At 31.1% G+C, this 22,652-nt stretch overlaps 1 protein-coding gene across 1 annotated transcript in view; it reads left to right on the forward strand.

Annotated features, from left to right (window-relative positions):
- Window positions 1-22,652, forward strand: part of LOC147068421 (uncharacterized protein ZK1073.1) — an 87,401-nt gene that overhangs the window by 15,725 nt on the left and 49,024 nt on the right. The window contains exon 2 of the mRNA XM_085952242.1: window positions 22,116-22,166. Within this exon, the coding sequence (XP_085808368.1) occupies window positions 22,116-22,166 (51 nt within the window). The remainder of the gene's footprint in view (window positions 1-22,115; window positions 22,167-22,652) is intronic.

The following is a 22,652-nucleotide window of genomic DNA, read 5'->3' on the forward strand; positions in this document are numbered from 1 at the left end:
CTTCATATCTAGTACAAGTTTGAGCATATTGAGCATAATAATTCAACAGAAAATTTAAAAACATTGTATATAAAAAGTTCTTTTTATCTTGTAATTATTTGTTTATAACTGGATCATACAGGCTTCCACAGAATGGATTATTTTAACAACATTTTTTCACGGTGAATGGTTGTTAGCTATATATGCTTAATTTGTTGGACAATTGTTCTAGAATCTAGATCATTGCAGAATGAAATAGCAGTATGTAATTTTTGCCAGACATAGAATCTTCTACTAACTTTTATTATGGAATTAAAAAAATAAAATTATAAATTACGTCTTTTCATATCGCGCCCGAAAAAGAAAATGTACTTACGAATAACATATAATATATATTAATAATATATCTATTGAATATTGTTATCGGCGTATCTTAAAGTAAACCATAGCGATGTACACATATTATGTAATAGCTAAAATTTGGCATGCTCTATGCAATTTAATTTTATTACGCTTGCGGCATTAATCACAATCACTTTCATATTATGTATAAAAATATAACCGGTCTATCTCCACTCCGTGGTGACCCATGTTGTTATGCTTAGAACCAAACAGGGTAATTTACTGTTTTATACAACTAGATCAATTATTTCGTAAATATATAAAATATAATACATAATACTGTATCTAACATTCTATCATTCATTGACTTGCTCTATTTAATCTAGGGATTTTATTTCATCGAACCATCGCAACATTTGAAGACCCATGTTGTGTAGAAAACATCTAATGAAAAAAAAACAAAATATTAATACCTTATTGAATGATTGATATGTAGCAATTATACCACTCAGCATTAAATGAGTGACATACTTTAATATGTATGTTTTGTTGTCAAAACAAAACATTAGAGCGATAATATTTTTGTCAGAATTTCCTAAATCATAACTAGATTAGTAAGGTCTGTTTTGATTTGTAATATATGTACTGACATTTTATAAATTGGAAGGACAGTGCGTTATCGAGTCCGTCACAAGACGCATTACTATTATCACGAGTTCTTCACTCGATATAGTTAACTGTCATTATACTCGAATCAAGTCTCTCAGTTCATTAACATAATCAATCTCACATCGATCTCACCAGTACATCATTACACGCGATTATAATCATATCATCCTTATTATTGTATTTTTGTAAAGATCAATAAACTCTCCTCCAAACATTCACGCAACAACGACTTTCTATCTCCTCCAACATCAAACGCCAAACATATATTTCCTAAAACAAGTTACTAACTATATAAATAATGTTTGAGGCTTTCACGGTTGTTTTTTCTTTCTTTCGAAATAGATTTTTGGGTTTCCACCGTGTGTACTTCTTCCTTCTTTCCTCGACGTTTCGGGCTCGTTGCAGAAGCCAACATCAAGAAATGATATCACTGAAGAAGTACACACGGTGGAAACCCAAAAAGTTACTAACTGAATATTTTTTCGAGTTTTTATTTAATTACCAAATACTAAAGAGTTTCAAAAGTTTGGGTTTCAATATCTACTGACTGCACTATTTTAAATTCCGTTAGGTTCACAATTCCTGCAGCGTCCATGAATACAAGCTTTTCTTTTTATTGGACAGTGTTTCTGTAGTCGGTATATGAGCCTGTCGCTAACTTTGTATAACACTTTTTTCATTCGTTTAATCGGAAATATCATAGTAAAATCACATGAGATTGAATGCCAATATGTCTTCGTCCTGGTATGAAAATAATGATAAGAACTACGATCAGTTTTGATTTACTATAAATATATCTTTATTTGACACACCATAGACCAGGTTTGGGCAAACTGAAAAGTTAAATAAAAAATAAATGATTCTCTGATAGCCAACAATTTAATGAGAATAGTGAAACTATTTTACATTTTTTTTTAATTTCAGGTGTTAGTTTTGTAGTTGAGGTTCTTAAAACCGCCTGTAAATGTTCATCGATGATGCTTGATCGTAAAGAGTTTTTATTGATATTCGTAATTGAAAATGTTTGTTTACATAATATTATGTAGGTTGATAAAAAATAACCAATATTTTTCGATCAGAATCTTAAAGTTGTTCGAATTTGTCCGAATTAAGAGTATTGAAAAATTTTCAGATTCCTTATCGACGTTGCAATTCATGTATATTCAAATTTTATTTTTAAAAAGACATTAACAATAAAGAAAAATAAAGTGGGAATAAGGTAAAAAAATAAGGTAAAAAAATAAAGTAAAAATATTCAGAAATGGAAGACAACGGTAACTTACGTCCTAGACTATTTTTTGTGTCATTTATTTTGTTTTTAATTAGCGATGTTAGTCGAACATCCATAGTAGGGATAAATAAAAATAAGCTAACAACCTTCTTGTATTATCTAAAATCCAAATGCTAATATTATATTCATTCCAATATACATAGAAAATTTGAAGCATTCAATAATATAATATACGTATACCTATATGCTTACAACGACTTACGAGTATGTCATGTTTGGATAGCAATTATGTATATTACTTGTTCTATAAGTACATAATTAATTCTGAAAATCAGAAATATTGAGACAACTTTACTGGCGGGTAAAGTATTTTTTTATGAGGAAGCTCAATCGATGAAAAATATCTACAAAGACTTTCTATGTAGTTAATAATTCCATGTTAACCGTATATTAAGTAGCATAATAGTAATAAAAACTGAACATAACGTGCAATATGTTAATTTAAAAAAAGTGGTTATAGATTAATCTACACACCCGAAATTCGCAGACAGTACATGGGTAGGTACTGTAAATATAGACATATCGTCGCTATAGGATTTGTTTCCCGAATAGACCAAATGTCAATTTTACAGGAGACGAAAAACAAATTTCACTGTCGTATATTTTAATATCAGTAGATGTAACAATCATTCTTTCTATACTGTATGATTGCAACATTATCTAAGAATAGATTCCAAGAATAATATACTGGTATAAATCATTAAATGAACAGAAAATGCGTTTTATTTACAAGTACTCACTGTGGATATTCGGGAAATTTTTAGCGCTCTCTCAGAATAATGGATATTCGGGACAAAACATGGACGTTCGGGATTTAAGACCGTAGCGTATTGCTGCACGGCCCACAGATTACTGAGTGGTCAAAAAGTACGCGCCTCAAATGTTATATTTATTTACACGATAATTGTTAATAATTACCTCTACTATTTAAATACTTAATGATCGTAATTACCCAAGTTCGTATGTAATAATAACACGCGGCAATCGCTTTTTTAGGTTTTTTTTTCGGATTAAGTAATAAAATAGTTTTTAAGTAATTAACTATTTTTTTATTGAACGAATATTTCACAAGATTTAAGAATGTACCATTCTAATAATTGAACATACTTACATATTTTTTTTTAAATCACTTCTGAGAAAATATATTATAAGGTATCTACTACTTCAATTACTAACCGACGTCACGGTCATTTCTCCAATATTTTATGATGGTACTTACTCGTACTTGCTAACAATTTTATATTAATACTTTTTCCAAAAAAAAAAAATCTATTTATATATATCTGTATATTATTATATATATATATATATATTTCTATAATTGACAATTAAACTTATTACAAACCACCAAATAAATATTATATATTTACTATTGTAAGGAACAACAACACAAAATAATAGCATGTATAAATTAATTACCATTGGCTGCTAATATTAGGTAGGTACCAATATCCTAAGTATATAATATCCACCAAATAAATAGTTACTAACATACATATTAAATTAAAATATTAATTATCAGCGCATTCAAAAATAAATAATAACATCGCCTTTATTTTCATAGAAATACCTAGATTAAAAGTAAAATAAAGACAAACAATGTTTGATTAATAATAATTTGAAATAATAATTATTTTTTACGTCATAGTAGTTGCCGGGTCATACTGTAGAATTCATATAACCGTTGGGATTTTGTGTCATTTATCAAAACAAAATGCAGTTATTTAGGTTGAAATACTCACTTAAACAACTCTATTGTAAGTTCAGGGCGAACTGGTGATGTATCAGCTATGAATGATCTCTTCAAATTTGATGAATTCACTATTAAAACAATAGTAACGTTAAAAACAATATCAATAAGACGAAATTTGAAAGAAGTCTCCAGACGGCGGAAAAATATGAAAGTGGGCGTGATTGTTTTAGAGCTAGACAGCGTGAATGTGGGAGCGAGATGCACGGCGTGAGCGCGGTTTGATTGGCTAAAGTCATATTCGGGAAATAAACACTCAGCCAGAGATATATTTCGACCGAAATTAACTTGGATATTCAGGTACGAATAGTTGGACATTCGGGAGAAAACCACGGAGTAATTGTAACTTAACATGGCGTATTCGGGTTTTTTAAAAAAATATCTCTGTTCCTAGATAAAAATATATTGTTTTTATAAATGATTTCGGTAGAGTTCGATAAAAAAAATTGAACTGCATTAAAATGTCGATTTCGACAAAAATGGATATTCGGGAAACAAATCCTATAGCGACGATATGGTATATATAGACGGTCATATATAAAACGTGTTGCTATGTCAATAATTAGATATTTTCATAGTATATTGGTACCAGCTGTCCGTGTATAATGTAAACGAATCCAATACGTATTCATATTAATATGTTTTAGACTTGCGATTGAGGAATAACGAGAGGAATGAATTTTTTAATGTATTTGGAACCAAAGCATGAACCTAATATTGAGATTGACCGATTGAGAGAATTTCTCGTAAATTACTGTTATACTCGTATTAATGTCTTTGCGAGGTGCCTACGTGTTTTATGTAAGTATTTAAAAATTCTTTTTTTTGTACACTATATATTTATTATTTTCAAAAGTACCTATCATAATTTATTTTATTATACATTTCAATGGATTAGTACCCTGACTACAGGTTAATTTACTTTTATTCGAGATTTAATGGGCGAGTCGAGAGATATGGCATTTTAAAACGTTTTTCTTAGCTCGTATTCTTATTTGTCCAGTGGTTCTTTGTACAGTACAAATCTTGCAATCGATTTTTAACTAACTTCCCGACTAGCTAGACATTTGAAACTTTTAGAATATGTCAGAACACGATGCCAATTGCATTTTAGCTATCTTTAAGTATAATTGCATTCATTTTCAGTTAATTCTGTTTTGTATGAACAGTTATTTCGGAAGAAAACCGTAATCCAATCCACTATTATTGGTTGCTAGGAAGGCGTTTCCTGATTCCGTCTAGTCTCCTCTATTCATAGTTTTCTATTAAAAGAGTTATAAGGCGACCCGGCCCTGTGATCGTTTGGTGCAACTAGAGTATATTAATATATAACTGTATTTCTCCAGTAGATATGCATTTACCGAATGATATTATGTCCGGTCCTTTGATCAGCTTCGCGACATTTATTATTATTAGTTTATAACATTGCGTATTATTGTCCTCTTCCTTATAAAACCTCCTCTTGATAGAGTCTCATATGCTCAGATTATGAGCGACATGGTAATTTAAATTTTTTAATTTTACTAAATCAATTTTCTTCGTTTGTGCTCTTTTGATATCGTCAGTGTTCTGGCAGAAGATACTAATTCGAAAAAATTACACATTGAGTTAGTACCAAAATGTTCCTTATTTCAAACTTTACCGCCAGGAAACCTTCTTAATAAATAAACAGTCTTTATTATAAAGCATTGATATACTACTAGATGAGGAGTTCCCATACAAGTGTCATTTAAAAAATGTACCACAAAAGAAGATATTACGAATATCGTCTTATAATATTTCCTTGTAGGTATAATGCGTTAAGACCGTTAACATGGATTCCCGAATTTCACCCGTATAGCCCTGGCTGTAAAACTAAATTTGCGTTCTTGGAATAGTGAACCTAAGGGTGTGCAACCCAAAGCTTGCAAGCTACCAAAAATTCATGTCGGAGCGGACAGAGCAAGTCGTCATGCGCTGACTATTAGTTAGAGTAAGATGCAAGCTAGATCGGGCTTACTCATAATTATTGCCAGGTCGTTTTCGAGACAAATATTAAGTGAGCTTATATCGAGTTAAGTCCGCTGATATTAAAACAGTAAGTTTTAACACTGGCCGAGTCGCTGAAAATCGGGCGTCATTTTAAGAAGCATAGATTCATCCAGTAGTATATCAATGTTTTAAAGTTATCCTTTTTACGATTACTTAATAAACTCACATGATAGACCATTATTTCAAACATTTTAACAACTTCAAAGTCAAATTACTCAAAACTAGTATTCTCCAGTCAGTGTGTTCTGCTAGAACAGATACGATATTATACCCAAAATGAGCCTTTCCATGTCATATTGCAGTACTTTTAACTTTCATGAATCAAATATATTATGATTGAATATTATCTAGGAACTGTATAATAAATATTCTTCAACCATTTTCTGTATTGCAATAATACTGGGAGATATAAATCTTTTTACAGTTAAAATTGTATTCTCTGTATACGCAAACAAATACATAAGCAATATTATTTTAATCACATATTCATTAAATTTATCTGAAAGTATAATAAATATATAATGAGCCGGCACAGCTGCTTGGCAAAAAATATAATACATCAATATTTTTTATATAAGTAGAATTTTACTGTCTGTATTTAATTATGCAAATGACATACGAGTTCTGACCTTGGGCAATATGTTAAACAGTTAACTGTATATAGATGTAATAATGATTGGTATACATAGGAGCACTGAGGTAGACACATTATGACAATTCTAATGAATTTACTAACTAACAACTTACGCAGTAGAACGTTTCACTATTATATTTTTTTAATGTACCTCTATTGTGCGTAAGAGCACGTACATAAGTTTCGAGTCACACTTTGTTTAGTATAAAAATATTAATATAGCTAGTTAAATTTATATAATATTGGGTAATCGATACTGGTCGTATATTATAAACTGTATAATATATATATATATATTTTGCATTTATCTTCAATTTGCTGTTTTTTATTACATTGTATTAGTTAGGTACATTTCAATAGTTTCAGTGATATATTAATATATAGGTACGTTCAGGGCTCTAAATGAATCGGAGCGCACCGGAGCGATGTTCCGGTTCATAAAATCCGCAACATTATCGCTCCGCCTCGTGGTAAAATTAATTTGACCATCTCTCACATACCTATTTATATAAAATATACTTACAATAAAATTAGATAATTCATATTTTCGTAAACTTATCTATCGCTCCGGTTCGTTAAAGTTTCTATTTCGAGCGCTGGGTACGTTTATAAACTATTGAACATTAAATTACGTAACATTTTTTTTATTGAACATACATAGATACTTAATTTGAATACAACTCGTTATATGAGTAAGTACCTAGTAGTTAATTTCGTCGTAATTTGATAAGACGCAGGTGGCTCAATTGGTAAAGCACATTGTCCGAAATCTTATGAATGCAGGTTCATCTTATCCGGTGTCGTATTTTTAATTTTTTTTAATAGGTAGGTACCTACTTATGTTTCTGAGGTGTTTACAAATTATGTTTGTATATTATACGTTTATAATTGTTAATATATTTTTTATCTTTTATATTTATTTCTATTTTATGTTATCGTTATTTTTTACATTTGTATAATATCTGTATTTTATATTATCTGATACACATCTGTGAAAACTTCACTGGCTACAACATTTTTCTTTTTCTCTATTTCTCACATGCATCACTCGTCATTAATAAAATAAAAACAAAAAATAATAGAGATATAAATACAAATATAATAAAACATGAGAGGCACGTGTTGGGCATAATACAGAAGATCATGAAATTAACTAGTGGATACGGAGATGTTCCTTATTTTCCGAACGAGTTAGGGTATCGTGTTAGCTATCTAATCGTAAGAGCACATATGCAAAGCATTTAGGCATTGTTCAGAAAGTGGTCCTTAATCTCAGTGCGATGATCTTAATGACTGGCATTATTATTACCTAATTATATTGTTGACAAAATAATATAAAAATAAAATTTAATCTGCGATCATTGCACATGTAGTTATACTTTTTGATCTGAAGCGATTGCATTAATCTGGTAATATTTTATATCATTCGCAAAATCTCTTCTTATTACGTTATCGAATACGTATTATCTTAGATATAAAATATGCAAGCATGTCTCGATACCGTTCGCGAGGGGTGCCTATTGAAGGAAGGCAGGCTGTGGTGGGTAACTGCAAAAAAAGTTCTAGAAAAGTCATGTTTACGAGGTTTAAATTTGAATTTTGTTTCAAAGTCAGTATTTCACTGATACAATTTACACAACACATAGTCATAGATAATATACGCAAAGACGTAGTCTTTAGAAAAATTACTCGTTTCATTTATAGTCAGTCAAACAAAACAAAAATCAGAAGAACAAATCGTGTCCAACTACCTACATACATTTTTTTTTTGATTATCACAAGCGTTTGTTTTCATGTGTTAGTAGAAGATTCTATAGACTCACAGACCGTCTGTACTAAATGAAATTAAGTTATGATACTCTGATAGATCTTTGGTAGTTTTTATTTTTGAAATGTAAGTAATTAAAATCTATTTTTCTTAGGATTATATATAGGCTTTTAAGTTTAAATAATCTCCCAGTATGGAGTCTTCGTCACTGTTTGATGATCGGCGTAAAAGTAAAAGTCAGTTTGGTTGCAGCTGATTTGCAGCAGTTTTGAAAAAAATCACAGTTTTCAAAATGCTTGGAAGTTAATTGGTGTATGTTTTCTTAATTATTTTTTGTTTATTTTGTTATGTTCAATGTTTTGAATAAGTAATTTTACTTTGAGTTAAAAATGATTTTATAAATTTAAGTTATTTTTTACAAATTAAAATATCTATTTATTTTGCTTATATGTGACAAAATCTATGATACATAAAACAGACCACAATCCTTTAAACACAGGCATTTAAATCATAATTTTGTAAAAATGCAACTTAAGAACATTTACCTGCAACCACAGAATTCATACTACGAGTACTAACATGTGAACTTCTTATCGTTAAATAATAATCGTGCTTAAACTATTTGGATACAATTTGGTACCATTAATCCGTAACAAAATAATCCGCGATGAGTTGAATAATTAATAATGTGTGTGTATATAAATACCAACCTAACGGGTTAAATTGTGGAATTGCGTGATATACCTTTACCGAACGAAATATATATTATTATATATGGAATTAAATACTACGTTACACAGCTGTGTTATAAAGAAATGCGCAAGGAAGACGCAATGCGGGAAGAAGGAGAACCTTCTAGCTAGGGAATAATATGCTGTAATTAGGGAATCCAATCCCGGGATCCCGGGATCCCGAGCTATTTTCGATACCTATGAATCCCGGGATTGATAAACATAATCCCGGGATTTCGGGATTGATTTTTTTATCAATTTATATGGAAAATATAACAGAAAAAATACTTTTAATACAAAATAACTACATTAGAAATAAACTGAGTTGAATTAAGTTTGATGTGTAGGTTGCCGATTCATTTTATTTTTTCACATAAATTATTAAAAATGAGAAAGATTGGTAAAAAAACAATGCTTCGCATTTTTAACAAAGTAATTCCACCATGATATCATACGTTTTACGGCAGTTTCATATTTGGCTGACTAATTAGATTTATGAAGCGGAAAGGCCATAAGTACGCCATGATTATTTGCTTTACTATTTTAAATCTCGCTGATCTATTCATTATGTCTTTACTATCAGAAATAGCAATCTCATATTAAATTCACATTATTATTTATATTACAATATTATTTACTCCATTAAACTTGTGTATTTCCAAGATTTAACGTATACAATATTAACAATAAATGTCTTAAATAGTATAAATTGTACTAGATTTATTTTTGACCGATTTTATCAATGTTATTTGTAAATATAAAATTTTTATATTAACAATGGAAAAAAATCCCAATCCCGGGACCAGTCCCGGGATCCCGGGATTGTCAAATTGTAATCCCGAAATCCCAGGATCAGAATTTTGGCTCGGGACTGGATTCCCTAGCTGTAATATTATATCCATGGTATTTTATTCTATATCATATTTAGAGCTGCTGCATTGAAGATTGAAATTGTTATTATCACTGAAAATAGAAACCTATGAAGGGGTACAATAAGATGTCATTATTGACGATAATCTTAATAAAAAATAAACACAGTAGCAATAACATAACATTGTTGTAAATGAATACAATATTACTTTTATTTTGAGCGGGAAATTTAGATTATTTAAAACGCAATATTCCTTCGTTGAACATAATTTATTACTCGTCAGGACAATTTCCACGGCTTAGTTCGGGCTTCGTGTTTTGATATAAGAGAGATTTCCCATTAAATTGTGAAGATTGCCCCGGAAAAACCGAGAGTTTTCATAAATGAGAAAATCCCACCCTCCATTAATTAAGGTTGCTTGCTCTACAACCATTAAAAGTAGGGAAGAGGGTTCAAAGTCTATGCTTTTCTAACAAATTCTATTTAGGCAGGTTCTATTTAGGCGTGTCAAATTAATTGGCAATTTCAATAACCGGATAGTTGAGTACATACGATTCAATATTTAAAAAATAGTTGAACGCAAATAATATTATTTACATAGAGCTACTAATTTTTCTTGTTGTTAAATATGGAATATATCAAACATAATACTTAAATTGCACTAAATACCATTCAAGTCCATCGCCGACTGCAACATTATCCTACAGAGGTCACTATCCTGAGCTTTTTCACTTTGGCAAGAGTTTTTAGTTTATTCCTAGTAATAATATTAATATTTTTTATAATATTTTAAGCACAAATTTTTTATTAATGTATTATGTAATATATAAGTAGGTATAGTATTTAAATGAAAATAAAACTTCTTCATCAGTAAAGTAAACGATTTTTTAGAAGTATTTTTATGGATATAATATGTGCTTGAAACGAAACTTGACACAAAACTATGAAACCAATATTGGTTTAAAATTAACTATTAACTCTTTTTGGAAAGTTGTTGAATTAGTTAACATAATTACGAATGTTTTATTGGGAATCCCCTATTTAGAAAAACATCAGTTGAGAATGGTCTACAGAAGCGATGCGAATTCGGTCATGAGCTTTGTTAAATTATATGGAATATATTGTTGAGTTTTATTTCAATTAATTTATTTTTATGTCAAATGGTTAAAATATTAACCGGTTACTCGCTAATCTGGGTGCCATGCCTGCATGTCCATGTGCCATATTTTCTACTTGACCCTCGAGATGCGTTCAATTTGCGACCTGCGTCATTCGCTTTTGTGAACTTAACCTTTATCATTAAAGAATTAGACCTTTTGTATTCTTTAGACTTTGTGTAAGAAACAAAGTTTTAATTATTGTTCTTAAAATAAAATTAGTGTCGCTGAGATACTTAATTAAAAAAATGTTTCGCGCGAAATGAAAAACTTTTCGCTTTGAGCTTTCGGTTTATATAATCAACGCGATATTTTGATATAATGATCTTTATTGTGCTATTATTTTTCTTAAGTTTAAGTACTGCTTTCAATTTCTAAAGAGTTGTTGTACTACTCAATAAAAACATAATAGAATCGTCCAAGCATATAGGGAGGCACGAAAATTGGAAAGGAGAACGATTACTCACATACCCCGAGGCATAACATATAACATAAACACATAAGTATGTTGAAAAATCCCCAGTTACATGACAAAAAGTTTTCTACGCTGTGTATTTCGATTTAAGAATGTTTCAATATTATTTTTAAATTCTCTTTGTTATTTAGAGTTGAATAATAATAATTTATTGATATATAGGGAATGGAGCAACTGGACGCCAGGACAATAGGGCGCTGCACTGTCGTTTTATACAGAAAGTAGACGGTGAATTTTAATCAGTTTCTATATAATACTTAGAAATTTTAATTCATATTTTGCTCTTAACATAATGTTTTTTTTTATTGCAGATTGAGAATTATCATGTCTGAGGCTTTCTATAAAAATAAAAGAACTCCCTTCTCGTTGGAACTGTATGCACAATTAATTCATTATTTACGTGTGCATATTTAAATTCTCACCAAGTATTAAATAATAATATAATAATTTAAATATAAACAATAATATTAAATATATATTTTAAAATTACCCAAAATTCACGAACGTCTATTTATTTTTGAATTTCATTCCATTGCTTTGCGTCCAATTGTCTCCGCGCCGAATCGCCCTAGACCCGATATAATACTGATATTTATGTCGTACTGGGACTTACGAACTGAAATCCTATAGTACGTACTATAAACAATATCAATAATTGTTACGTAGTTAGCAATTCAACCGTATTTATTAATCTTTTTCTGAAATCGATTTTTAATCAAAAAAAAATTGAATCCTTCTAGGTATTAGTTAAAACTATTCCGGTCTGATAAACTCTTACTTAATTTATAAATTAAGTATTATTATGACTAAACTTAAATATTCTACTCGCAAGATATGAATTTTGATTTATTTCAGAAATAGCGCAGATTAATATATACGACTACTACTAGTTCACCGTGTTCGAACATATAGGCCTCCACATAGTGGAGGTCGTATTAACAGATTTTGTTTTTACGAGAAATGGATTCTAGCCACTTGCTCAACCTATAAGGTCCATACTCCACATAGATAAATAAGTACCCATGAATAAACAATAAATTAATTGATTATGCACATCTTTAAGTTTTAGCGAGGCAAAAATTATTTTCTTTTAATAAACATCATAAGGCATAATAATTATTCTCAATCTATATTAAAAATGTGTCAAGCGCGAAATGTATAAAGTACAACTACTGAGAAGATAGAAGCATATTAAACTGACTTGCTTATTTACTCCAACAAATCGTAACGTACGTCTATTTTTTTGCGCATTTAATTCAACTCTGCAGCGTCCAATCTCCCGGAGGCCAATTGGGTCGGCGTCGAATTGGGTCGGCGTCCAATTGGGCCGGCGTCCGATTGTACCGGCGGCCAATTACCGGAGGCCAATCGGCGGAGGCCAGTTCGCGGTGCCAAATCGTCCCATTCCCATTTTACGCCGTTGTTACCTATTAAAAAAAGCTAACCTTGTATTAACTCTACTTGGACTTATTATTGGAAGATTGAGATATCATATTTATCTGTATTTATATAGATTGCCAACGCCATTGCATGCCTTAAAGCGGTCATGGTGCAATTTTGTTATGATTTAGGGACGATCAACTCCTCCAAAATTGGCTCCTATTCCAACGCTATGGTCCGTATTCAATGTTCTTCCAAAAAATCAAACTTTTAGGTTGTAGATGCCATTGTTCTGACTGGTCTCACCATTATATTTGTTGTGATTGACTTTCAGATAAATACGTAAAAATAAACAAATGTGCCATCTATTTATTTTCCCAGATATCTGACGTTAATAAATTTACAATCATTCGAAATTTAAAAACTGGATATTTTGAAACTTCTTATAAATTGTAATGTAATAGTAAATCAATAAAGATATGTATGTATCTGCTTAATAATTAAAACGAGCAGATATTTTTAACTTCCGTTTTTTTAGATTTTTGATTACTTATGATTTTTTTATAATCAATTTTTAATCTCATCATATTAACAACACAACAATAGAAGACACTGGATTGATTACATCTGTATGAGAAGTTAAATTATCTACAATTCAATTTGAGAAGTTTTGAATTAAAATAGGCATGTTTTTGGTAATTAGATACATTCACGAAAATATCTAATTACCAAAAATATAAATATAAGCCACTACGGTGATAAACGTCAACTATCCAATTATTACTCCATCGATTCAGCGGAGTCGTAGCCTTCCCATCTGGATGTTCGGTAAGGCTAATTCTTGGAAACTTACTATTTGGTAGTAGCGAAGGGTGCTTGTTAAAGGTAGATAGGCTGTGGTAGATAACTGAAAAACAGGTCTTAGGACAGCCATATATTTGAATTTTGTTCATCTTAAGTATTCGACTAAAATGTTATATTTTACCATTTTATAATATATATATATATATTGATTACATGAAAAAAGACAACAACCACTAAAATAGATAATAAAGAAAAATAATACGCAACCGCGATTAGAACTTGCAGAACTTGAAGGCAGTCGGGCGATGAAGCCGCAAAGCCGACTGTGTGAGTACTAGGCCGGCGCGCCGAGATTTTTTTTACAAAAAATACACCGTTGTATGCACCGGAGGGACCGTGAGACTTAAATACATACAGCCTCAGGTCACATATAATTTGACATTGTGTGTTTTTTACAATACCCACGTGTGCAATCGTACATATGTGTTGTTTGCGTGGAAATGTACCAAATTAGTTGACGCATTTGTTGGATTAAGTTAGTAGCTAAGGTTTAATTGCTACCAGTGGCGAAGGCTCTATACTAAGCGATTATTTAAAGCCTACCTTCAAGTATTTATTTCAAATTTAAATACATCAATAAAATGAGGAATATTTTAATTCAGTCAGATTGTTGTTCAAAACACGGTGGAAAAGTTTTATTTTGTTAGATAAAATTCAGTGATTTATTGTGTTCTGAATGTGGATAGATTATCTTATTTTGTACCCTAAGTCATTTGTCAGTGTTTTAAATATTTAAGTATTTATTAAATGTCTAGTTTTCCGATTGATTTTGTAAATTGTTATAAGTACGACAGACCAAATTTTAAGAATATCATTCTCGAGTTTGACGTTTGTTAAAAAATCATATATTATCAAAGCTGGAAGGTCAAGGGTTCATTTAGATTTGCACACAGCAAAAAAAAAAAACTTATATTAGATATTATAACAACAATTTATATGTCAAATATTCGTTTTTAACTGGCAGTTGTAAAATGATTCAGTGTGTCGTTGTTATTTTAGTGTGCACCTATTCATCAGTAGTAATATCGTAGGTAAGTATTATCTTCTTGTCTCCCGTAAGTATACCTGAAAAGTATGCTCTTTTTCTCTGATCTCCACAGCCTACTTCTTTCCAAAAGTCACCCTTCGCCACTGATTGCCACATACGTATCAGTGCCAATAGCAACATGTCCGTCTAGTTAAGCTGACTGGCAGTCAATTTATAATACATAACTAGAGACAGATATCGTTGTAAAATTATATATTTTTTGAAGAATATAAAATAATGAAGATATTATTTAAATAGGCAATTACAAAATATTTTTCTTTAAATAATCACCTTGTATGGAGTCTTCACCACTGGTATTTGGCATACTATGGAAAAGTCCTAACCACCTCAGCTGCAGTATCTCGTAGTTTAATATGAGTATGAAATTGCAGTGTGCATTGTTGTACTATGTACCCACGTGTTGTACAGCTTTTCAATGTATATTATTTTCCAAGCACCGCTTTCCTGTGTGGGTATAAAAATGTTAAATATTTTGAGAAATCAATATAGTTACTTGTTGTGGTTGTAGGCACTAAGCGAATTTTCATTTCGCAATAATGTTATTAAAACTTTTCACGTCATCATAAAAGTAAAAGCCTGTTTTTTCTCGTTTCATTTCTTTTGTTAGTAGGTTGATAAAAATGTGAATAAAAAGTCTTATGCGATCATAAAAAGCTATTATATTGGGGAATATTTTAAGCATCCTGCAACGAAACTATACCAGCATTTAAGATGTGGTGAGTCTCAACCAGATATTGATTTAATTACAGCCTCGTGGTTATCCACCCTTATAATATAATACTAATTCGTTCGGGAGACGTTGGACCTTTTTTGTCCGAATACCACTTGGATGGAAATGGAAAATTGTTCAAATAAAATCTGTCATTTTGTATTATTCCCTGAGGGTCTTTGTTCGACTAAATTATTCGCATGGCTTGGGTTGAGTATCGCTTACCTATATTTACTAAAAATAGCCAGGTACACAAAGCTTTATATATTTTTTAAAGTAATATTGAACAATTTTGCAACGAATGGTTGTCATTTAGATTATAATATAACATATCACGGAAAAGTATTTGAAAAAAATAACTAGAAGATTTATATATAAATGGAATTTAGTTAAATAGGTATCGATTATGATTATTCGGTATATTAAGATTGTTTTCTCTTTTATATAGAGAATTTATGTACTTACATATCTTCGTAATAATAATAAAATAGAAAATTATGTAAAATTAATTTAAAAAAATAATGTAATTTATCTTAAATGAATTTGTAAAAGTCTCTTTTATGTAAAATGTTTTTCCAGTCCTTTGGATACCAAAAATGTACTAAAACATCGATCCCATTACCTGTTTGGATTTATTTACTTATACGCTGTTGTAGGTATTAAACTGAATGGCACTTACATGCTCTGTCAGTCAACCGAGAACCGATTTCTGTCAACACTCAAAGCAAGGTTAATTGTCTAGAATCCTAGGGATAGATACTATAATTTGGTGACATGCAGACGTATGTTGTGGCTTTTGAACCCATTTATTCAGGTGAGATGCCACACGTGTATCCGATACCAAACCATACATCTTCCCTTTCACCGCGGGATTGTGAGATTGTTTGGTGGGTGACCAAGTGAAACATAATATGTAAACATTTTTGATATACGTTTATTTAAGTTGAATACATATTATATAAAGATGTTAATTTATGAACGTTCGCGTTGCAACGCGAGAAAACTTGTGACTGACGTGTATGTTGATAGTGCCGAGGCCTGCCACAGATTGACTCTGATTTAAACCGGGACGTTACAGGGTTCTCGTAATAGTGAAATGACTGATGAAATGTCAGTCAAATCACACTTGACTGCGTGGCGACCTCAGTATTGGGTACATGGTCCTGAGATCATGGCCCCCACATCCTGAAACGGGCCCCCCGGCTAGGATGTTTAGTGGGCCCCCCTACCTATCGCTGAGGGTAAAGGCAGTCTGACGCGCTGCAGTAGAGGTTTCCATTAATGGTGTACGCGGTAAAATTAAGGTATATTTTTAGCGATTTTTTGTAATTTTTAATATGTACATCTATTTGAATTATGAGTTGTTGAGTATCGGCACACAGTTAAAAATTGCATCGTACTAAATACCATTCAAGTAAAATAGCTCCGCAGGCGACTTTTTTTTTTACTGTTAGACCAAATTTGTGATCTGTGTTTATCTCACTTATCTGGTCGACTTGCCACGCTGGGCCCTTCCTGAGCCCGGGCTCCCAGGCTAGAACCCTGTCAGTCCCCCCCTTGTGGGGGCCATGCCTGAGATATTCCCAGGCATAAACACCATCTAGCGTGGGGTTCTGTGATACGTCCGATTAGGATCAGGTGTGATGCGGGTTGGTTGGTTTGGAGGGGTTCGATTTGAAGACGAACCAAGTCGTAGAGCATAATTTTACGTCATTAAGAAGGATACCAAGTCAAGGGATGGAAAAGAATTTAGTCAAAGACCTGACTCATTCCATGAAAATACTATTAATAGAGCTGTTTACATTGAATTATTTAAGGAGGGGATGATCGCTTCCCCCACTAATTTTTATAATTAACCGGTTTGTCCGTAAAGATATTAAAGAAATTTGTAATATACTTATAGATGGGGCGGGGCATAAGTATATGCAAGTGAAATGTGAAACATGTGAAAAGAAAATAGGAATCATAATCAATGTCAAAAAAAAATTGTAATTATGACGAAGTGAATCTGGTTTAAGTGATTTAATAAGGAATCTAAACAATACTCTATATGTAACTTCTTCGGTTGTCCAACTCCTCGTATAAGGTTCGATTAAAATACATTATAGGTAATAGCTGTTATTAAGGTAAGGCGTATAAGTATTCACTCAAAATTTTGTCGTTTTTATTAAGTCGTTTCATTAACGTAATTGGAATGTCAATACATTTATTTAATTTCCAAATGGAAATAATACACAGTCTCTAATAGCATAATATGCTTACCATTATTTTCAGTAGATATTTTTCATATACCTTGTCGCGTATAAGTTTGAATTTATTATTTAATTATGACGGTTGTCGATGTAATATTAACAAAATAAACGTGACAAATAATTAGCCAGGTACTTCAAATATTATCATATTAAAGGAGAGGTGTTTCTTAGAAGTTTGAAAATAAATATAAATAATTTCCATAAAGCTCATTTCAAATTCAGTCAGATTCTTGTATAATCAGTAAAGAGGTACTTTTGTTTCACTCTGGTTGGGATAAAGTTGAAATGAGGGTTTGCAATCTCGTCCCCTTCCCAGCCCTACATTTTGAGATTAGGGATGGGGGAGTGTTTTACCTTCCGTGTCTTCTTACTTGCGCAATATATTCGGTTAGTCTCCCCAGCACTTTAGATATAGGCCGCGATAATAAATATCGTTTATTAAGAATGAAAGGAATTTTCAATCTAATGCACGTCCACGGAAGAGAGTGAAGCATTTTGAATAAAATTATGGTATGCATTAAACAATGGATTATTCTCAATGCCACGGGATAATAAAAAAATGCTTTTCACAAAAAAAAATAATCAGCATACCGCAAAATGGGGTGGGGTGCCTTTGTGCCAAAATATATAAAATACCAGGTGCCGAGAAAACAAATAATTTTCAATAATTGCGTTGATCATTAATTTATTTGAATATAAAAAAATGAAAAAGTTTAGTATATCAACACGTAATAAGTATAAACAGATACGTATCTATCATATTATAATATATTCAATACCTATTTGCAAGATAATTTACTATTGGAAATTATATTATATATATGAAGACGTAAATTATTCTACTGTGGTACCATGGGTACGGTAAAAGCGATTCGAATTTGTATCGGCATAACAATACACACGCAAATCGCCCATGGTCGACTGTAGATTAGTTTACACATATACACTCAAAGTCAGTAACGTGCTGGGGAGAAAGCCTCTCCTAGGGAGTGTCAAATGCTGACCCTACCATTACGTCCATTTTCTACCCCCCTTGGACTACAAACAATTAAATGTTTGCAAAAAGTTTTATACCTTTGCGACTTAGGTATTTCCTGTATTCGGTCTTGTTTCTAAGAATTTGATATATTTACTTACTGTTTTAGTGAATTTTATTGTATACAAGTTACTATTTTGTAAGGATTAAGCTACGAATTTTATAATTTAAACTTTTTTTAATGATAGAATGTGAATGTATCAAAAGATGTATATATAAAGTTCGGTTTAATGGAACATCTCATACTTTGATATTTTGTCATTCATGTGTTTTTATCTCAGGTATTCATATGAACTGCGCTAACAATTACATTTTCTCTATTAGGTATCGTTGGTCCACGTTGACTATATTGCTGCCGTAAACGCATTGATTCAATACATAATATGCATAGATTTATAAAGGAAGCTTTTAACTATCTTTAATGGTGTTTACTGTCAATTCCTGGTGGAAAAACATTATTATTATTAAAATAAGTTGATAACAACATAATTCGATAAATAATTGCATTGTCATATATTTCACTTGTTAATCTTAGAATTTTGATGGTTGGAAAGTGGGTTTTTATTGCAATTATGTTTAACTTTTTTCGTAAAAAATCAGGGGTTTTTCGTGCGTGATGATTTGTTGAATTCATCATAACTTATATAGCATTATTGAAACATTACATATTTATTTTATATAGCTAAAGTACTTAAACAATGTGTAATAACTTAACAAGTTTTAGATTGTGTTTTATTTTAATTAATGCAAGCTTTCAATTTTTCAACTATTTAGATTATTCTGAGTGTATTTTTGAATGCAATGATTTCATTTACACGTTATGCTTTGCTATATTAAGCACAACAATTAAAAAAACGCTAGTCTATATTCATTGAATATTATTCATGTAGTATTGCAGTAGTGGAGTAATTTAGAATTCATTGTTTTCTGCAATGGATGTTACAAAATGAGCAGATGGTGAAGCAATATATCCTATACTAATCTATACATACTTACTACACCACGTTACACTCTAGCATTTGAGCATAGGGAAAGTACTAGGTCACACTACTTCCCTCAGTATATTAAGTACCATGTTTCTCGCCTACTGCCATGCAAGACTTGCAGCATGTCAGCTTCCTATACTGTTTCAGTAAAAAACGAAATATCAATATTATACATGTCATCATATTCTAGTATTTAATAATACGATTTCACGAGTTGAGCAAGTTCTTGAATTCAGGAAAACAAATATATGTTTTAAGTTCCACCCGGTTAGCCGCACCTCGAAACCCGCCGCCCCTAAGTAGAGCCTAACTCGCCTACCCCATATGTGTCATTGTCTAAATACATTCAAAGCGGGGCCGGTACCTGTCTGTAAATTTCCGTATTTACGAAGCGCTGTCAAATGTCATCAGCTATTTGAACGTTTTGTACGTGCTATTTATAACCGACATACGTTTTCCCTCTACTCTGGAAATTGTATTGAATCTTCGTTCATGGACATGGCTCGAATAATTCCGGCTTGGGACGGTTGACATACTCATTGTGAACTGTACCTATATACGAGTAAATATGACGTTAACGGAATATTATATCCAAGGAAACAATAAAGTTTGTCCGAGACACTTCTTTGTTGTATCTAATATAAAATGTACAATGAGTTTTATAAAACAGAAACATTCATGCATTTTGAATGCAACTCAATTTGAATGTATTTTAAAGTTTGGACAGAAATTCTTGGAATCGTTTTAGAATTTTTAAAGAACATTTTTAAAAGTGCATATATTTTCTTTTTATGATCTACTCTCTGAAGTTCTCGGCTTCATATTAGGTGGCTTCATTGATCGATATACATTTATCTTACATAACAAAATAAGGTACTGTTTGGTTATCAGGAATACAGCGGAAAACACATTTTTAAAATACCCGATATACTGGATTATTTGTTAGTTTGGGTTAGTTTAGGTTAGGTTTGGGTTAGGTTTGGGTTAGGTTAGGTAAGGTTAGGTTTGGTTAGGTTAACCTAACAAATAATCCAGTTTATCGGCTATTTTCAAAATGTGTTTTCCGGTGTATTCCTGATAACCGAACAGTACCCAAAATAATAATAATTTCAATATAAAATATCTGTATCTGGCCACATGAGATGTCAAAATGAAAATAATTCTGACAGCTGAGTCAAACAGAAGAAAATAATTTTAATCGAATCCAAAATATGCAAAGATTATCTGTTAATGTGAAAATATTGAAATTGGCAGGAAACGTAATTTGAACAAACAATCCTTGTATTTTTTTTATTATGTAGGTAAATGTCAGTTGGGCCAAGTAGGAAAAATAAATCAAAGAAATACATTATCATGAGTTGTAATGCTAATAATGTTGTAGTAGTAGTAAAAGTGAAAGAATCACATAAACACCCAGGCTGAATATTGCATATAATATGTACCATAAGCGGGGATCAATCCCGGACTCCCTGGATGAGAATCCAATACTTTACGAATTGAATTACGACGGTCGTTTTTGAATTTTTTTTAATTATAGAAATACATATTACAATTAAATATTCTCGTCTTTGAATCAAATAACATTTAACTGCTAAATAGTAAGGCAATGCCATTGCGATTTTATTGTATAAAATGAACCATCTAAGCAGGGCTAATACACGTGGCTCTGCAAGTTGTCGCGTTGGCGTGGATACTAGGTCGGTCTTTCCAGGGACAATGCAATGCACATTTGGTACAACCAAACCTTAGCCCATAGGTGTGAAATGATTATCTGATAGACTGAAAACTCTCAATTGAATGAAATGGAAAATTAATGGAAAATCTACAAAAAATATGACAACATAATAGCGAGCTACTATCCGATGCCCGGAAAGCTGCCAATTTACTATTCTAAATTGTTATTGTATAATGGGTTGACAAAATGTATGTCAAGTGTTTATAGTTCAAAAATATTCTTAAAAATACTTCTTAATAGTGCAAAAAACGGGACGATGCCAAGATTTGCTATCGATATGATCTTTTTTTAAATAGTTCAAATATATATTTTAGAGTGGCTAATAACATGACAGAATCTGTATAGAAGAGTGGCAGATGTGTGTTTGTGTTTTATTATTATTAAAACAATTTTTCTTTTTGTTTCAGAAATACGTCGTCAGCACAGACCGCAGTGGAGACATTCATGTACATGTGCAGGTAAGATTACAGAAAATCATTAAAAAATAAAAAAAAGTAATTGGAAAATAACAAGAGAAAATAAGAGTATTATTAAATAAAATTTTGCTCTGTGCGAAATATAATAATAATAATTGTACTGAGTTTTGAAAAAGATAACTGGCATGGTTTTATACTGAGCAAAATAATTTTGTTCAAAAACGTTCCCTAATGATTTGCACGTAAACATGAAAAATTCTGTTAAATGAAAACAAAAAAATACTTTTTCACATTTTTTACGAAAATATATGTACAATTTAGGAAAATTTATTTGAGTTAAAAAATATGTTGGTGTAAATTCTATAAAAAATAAAGGAACTGTTTTAAATTACAAATTTATTATTAACTCAATTAAAAATCTTACAAAAATGGGCCTTTAAGACAATTCTAAAACTCACAGCATTTTTCTATCAACATATGTTAAGAATTATTAGTTTCCGTGTAGTTGTTGCGAACTTGAATGTCTGA

This window comes from Rhyacophila brunnea, unplaced genomic scaffold, assembly GCF_057557595.1.
Source record: "Rhyacophila brunnea isolate RB1 unplaced genomic scaffold, BYU_Rbru_1.0 scaffold_3, whole genome shotgun sequence".
NCBI classification, from domain to species: Eukaryota; Metazoa; Arthropoda; class Insecta; order Trichoptera; family Rhyacophilidae; genus Rhyacophila; species Rhyacophila brunnea.